The 4061-nt window shown below is 35.3% G+C and overlaps 1 protein-coding gene across 1 annotated transcript; it reads left to right on the top strand.

Annotated features, from left to right (window-relative positions):
- The first annotated feature begins 420 nt into the window (after positions 1-420).
- Positions 421-1091, top strand: LOC132060864 (ATP-dependent Clp protease proteolytic subunit 2, mitochondrial-like). The gene has a single exon (XM_059453770.1). It carries the CDS (start codon positions 434-436, stop codon positions 830-832), a length of 399 nt encoding a protein of 132 aa, XP_059309753.1. The 5' UTR covers positions 421-433; the 3' UTR covers positions 833-1091.
- Positions 1092-4061: the final 2970 nt, after the last annotated feature.

The raw sequence follows: 4061 nt of genomic DNA, 5'->3' as shown, positions 1-4061 counted from the left end.
CCCGAGATTGTGGATTCGAACCCAGCTCAGTAAAAAAAAAAAAAAATAATATTCGCAAGGCAGAATTTGGGCCTTGAGGCGAGATTTGACGTAAGCGAGCAGACTTTCTGCCCACGCAAATTCTCGCCTTAAGAGAGAATTGCCCTTAGAAGCCGCAAAAGTTAGCATCACCAATTTGAGGGACAAAAATTAAAGACCACCCCCAATGAAGGGCAATCCAGCAAATTGCGCATATAGAATTTGAGGTTAGTTGTTCTTTATCTAATGCCTTGGCAGAACAAAATTGCAAGATCATTTCTTAACTAATGTGCTCATTCTTAAGGATATTGCCATAGTTTTTATGTAACACTGACTCAGTTTATCCTTTTTGTGTTGCTAGGTCTTGCTATCTATGATACAATGCGGTATATTCGATCTTGCTATCTATGATACAATGCGGTATATTCGATCTCCAATTAATACTGTATGTCTAGGTCAAGCAGCTTCAATGGGATCCCTTCTATTAGCTGCGGGTGCAAAGGGTGAGAGGCGATCTCTCCCTAATGGTTCGATTATGATTCATCAGCCTTCCGGTGGATATAGCGGGCAGGATAAAGATTTGACTATCCACACTAAACAGATTGTTTGGGTGTGGGATACTTTGAACGACTTATATGCAAAGCATACGGGACAACCAATAGAAACAATTGAGAAGAATATGGATAGGGATTGTTTCATGACACCCGAAGAGGCCAAGGAGTTTGGAATAATCGACGAGGTTATAGATGAAAGACCTATGGCTTTAGTAACTGATGCTATTGGTAACGAAGCCAAAGAAAAAGGATCAAGTTAGAATTTGCAGTAAGACTGACTCTACATTGTTGTCTATGTTAACGTTACATCTGCTAATTTACTTTGATGAGGCGATATCTCATTACTTTGTTTACCCAGTTATTTGTTTTAGGGAGTTTATATGTGCTGGAATGATTTCTGGGATTAGATGGAAAGCATCCTCTGATATTTACTCCAGATTATGTGCCTAAAACTGCTGTTCTGAGCTCAGTCTAACAGCAGTCGAGCACCAGAAAATTTCACCTTATTCCATTTAGTAACTTTTGGTACAAATTTTTGGAGTACAGGTATTAAAACTGAAAATTTTAGCACTTTGCTAGAGTAAATTTTTTTCTTTTTGTCCTAAGTTTACTGATTTTCATTTTGTTGCGGGACCATTGATTCTTTTCTTAGTTTCCTACAAAAAATAGGTGGAATACTGAATGATTCTTGACTGTAATTAATTTTTGGAAATTGACTCTAATTAGTATTTGGTTTCCATCTCCAAAGTTTCTTCATTGAGATTTCTACCCACTAAACCAGTTAGAATTATATATAAGAATAAAATATCTTTTTTACAAGTAACATACATAGCACATTTTATAACAAATAGAGAATAACTAATATCCACCGTCAGTGGATGATTATTTTACACGGTCAACGACTTTTAACTGGCTATTGCCAGTTTTATCTATTTTTTCTTGTCTTTTTTTATTTATTATTTTCTTTCTCTCTCTCGATGCAGCTGTATATATCCTATCTCCTTCAATTCTCTTTCTTTCCTTCTTTCTCTCTTCCTTTATGGCTTCAGATCTTCTTCTATCAATGTCAAAATATCAACTGGATTGCAGGACTGGAGTGCCTCTTTTTCCTGGTCGAAGATTCTGTTTGGTAGAAGATTACTGCATTTCATTAATGTATGGTTTTCTATGAAATCATGTTTGTTTCATGTATAGTTTTCTATGAAACCATGTTTGTTTTCATTGTTCTTAAAATGTGGTATGGTGTTGTAAACCCGGTTCATCCCATCGTTATATAACCATGAAAAGTCCCAATTTTTGTAACCACGGATTTGGTGATTTTTCCGTGGTTACGTATTTCATTTCTTCATTATACACCACCCTCCACCTTTCACCCTACCCCACCCTCATGCTACCACTCACCCCACCCTCCACCCCGCCCTACCACCCACCCCCACGCCTAACTACCCCACTCTCTCGCCACCCCGCCCCCATCACCTCAACCACCACCCACTACCTCTCACCACCGCCCAACCCCACCCAACAATTACTCACCCCCACCCACTACGCCCACCCTCATCCCACAACCACCCACCTCACACCACCCACCCTCCACCACCCCCACTCACTATCCCTCACCCTCACCCACCCCCACCCCCACCCCCACTAACCAGACCCTACCACTCACTACCTACTTATTTTTAAAATTTTTTATTTTATTCTTTACCTGAGTTTTATTAATATATAACTAATTTCTAATTAAGAGTTAAGGGTATTTTAGTAAACTTATAAGTTATTATACAGTATTATACAGTCAAACCAAACAATACAAATGTTATTAAATCACAACAAACGATACAGTCTATCCAAACATTGTGTTCATTAATACAAGATAATATAATACAACACCATACCTAACACTATACCATATGCGTGCATTAATGAACCACGGGAAACAACCATCCAAACAGAGGGTAAGAGATTGGGCAACTAAGATGGTTAAACTTTCCCATAATGAAAGAACAAGAACGAAAAGAAATCCAAGTACTGCAGAAAACTCCCCTATAAGAATATAGGACGAAAATCATCGTTAAGAATATAGGACGAAAATCATCGTTAACAAACCATGAGGATTACTGCTTCTGGATCATTGAAGCTCAAAACTTGAGTTTAAACTGTGACACTGGTTGTGAACAAAAAGTAAAATCGGTAAAAGATGTCTTGAACAAAAATTTGTGCGGTAAAACTATGCCTGGAATCTGGATTATATTCCTGCCAAAAAATTGAATTACTTCAATAGTAGTAGGTGTATATATGGCAGTGATTTGTTTCGATGGCAAACAATGATACTGTAAAGCTAATGACAATGATGACAGCAGCGAATCCTTCCTATTTTTGGTAAGCGATTGTCATACCCCTAAATACTACGGTAGAATAAATTTTAGAGTACAACTTGCCTTATACTACTACTATTTTTATTTTATACTTAAATATTAAAAAATAAAATTAATTGAGAATCTTACCTATTATAAGCCTTGCAATTCCCTGACCGTGTAAAATAACCATCCACTGGCAGTGGATACTAGTTAAACTCTAACACTGTTTGGATGGTTGTTTCCCGTGGTTCATTAATATATAGTATGGTATGGTTTAATACGGTGTTGTATTGTATTGTATTAATGAACACAATGCTTGAATAGACTGTATCGTTTATTGTGGTTTAATAACATTTGTATTGGTTTGATTGTATGATACTGTATAATAAGTTGCAAGTTTACTAAAATACCCTTAACTCTTATTAGAAATTAGTTTTTATATATATATATATATATATATATATATATTGTGGTTTAATAACATTTGTATTGGTTTGATTGTATGGTACTATATAATAAGTTGTAAGTTTACTAAAATACCCTTAACTCTTATTAGAAATTAGTTTATATATATATATAAAACTCAGGTAAATAAAGGATAAAATAGGAATTACAATGGGTTTACAACACCATACTACATAATTTTAAGAACAATGGATACAAACATGGTTTCATAGAAAACCATACATTAATGAACCATGGGAAACAACCATCCAAACAGGGGTTAAGAGATTACTAACTCCTAGACAAAAATAGGTAATATGACAAAACTATCCCTAATTAAATAGGCAATGAGATTTGATCACATAACACTTAATAGCGCCAAATTTGGAACAACAAGGTTAATTCTTTCTTGATTTGATAAGTGAACACTCTTTTTGATCCAAGAAAAAAAGGCGTTGAACACTCTTTTTTATTCAATGGGAGTATTGTAGTTATTTTTTTCCTTTTCAAAATGCTATATTTGTAAGTGGACACTCTTTTTGATGCGGAGGGAGTAATAAAAGTTAACCCTCTCTATTAATTAATGAGATCCATTTCCATTAAAACACTTTTACTCATTTACTCTTTTCTCTCTCTTCCATAATGATTTCTCTCTCCCCACAAATTTTTTATATTGTTTCTTCAAACCGGA

This window comes from Lycium ferocissimum, chromosome 6 (assembly GCF_029784015.1).
Source record: "Lycium ferocissimum isolate CSIRO_LF1 chromosome 6, AGI_CSIRO_Lferr_CH_V1, whole genome shotgun sequence".
NCBI classification, from domain to species: Eukaryota; Viridiplantae; Streptophyta; class Magnoliopsida; order Solanales; family Solanaceae; genus Lycium; species Lycium ferocissimum.
This window is presented reverse-complemented; position numbering and strand designations above follow the sequence as displayed.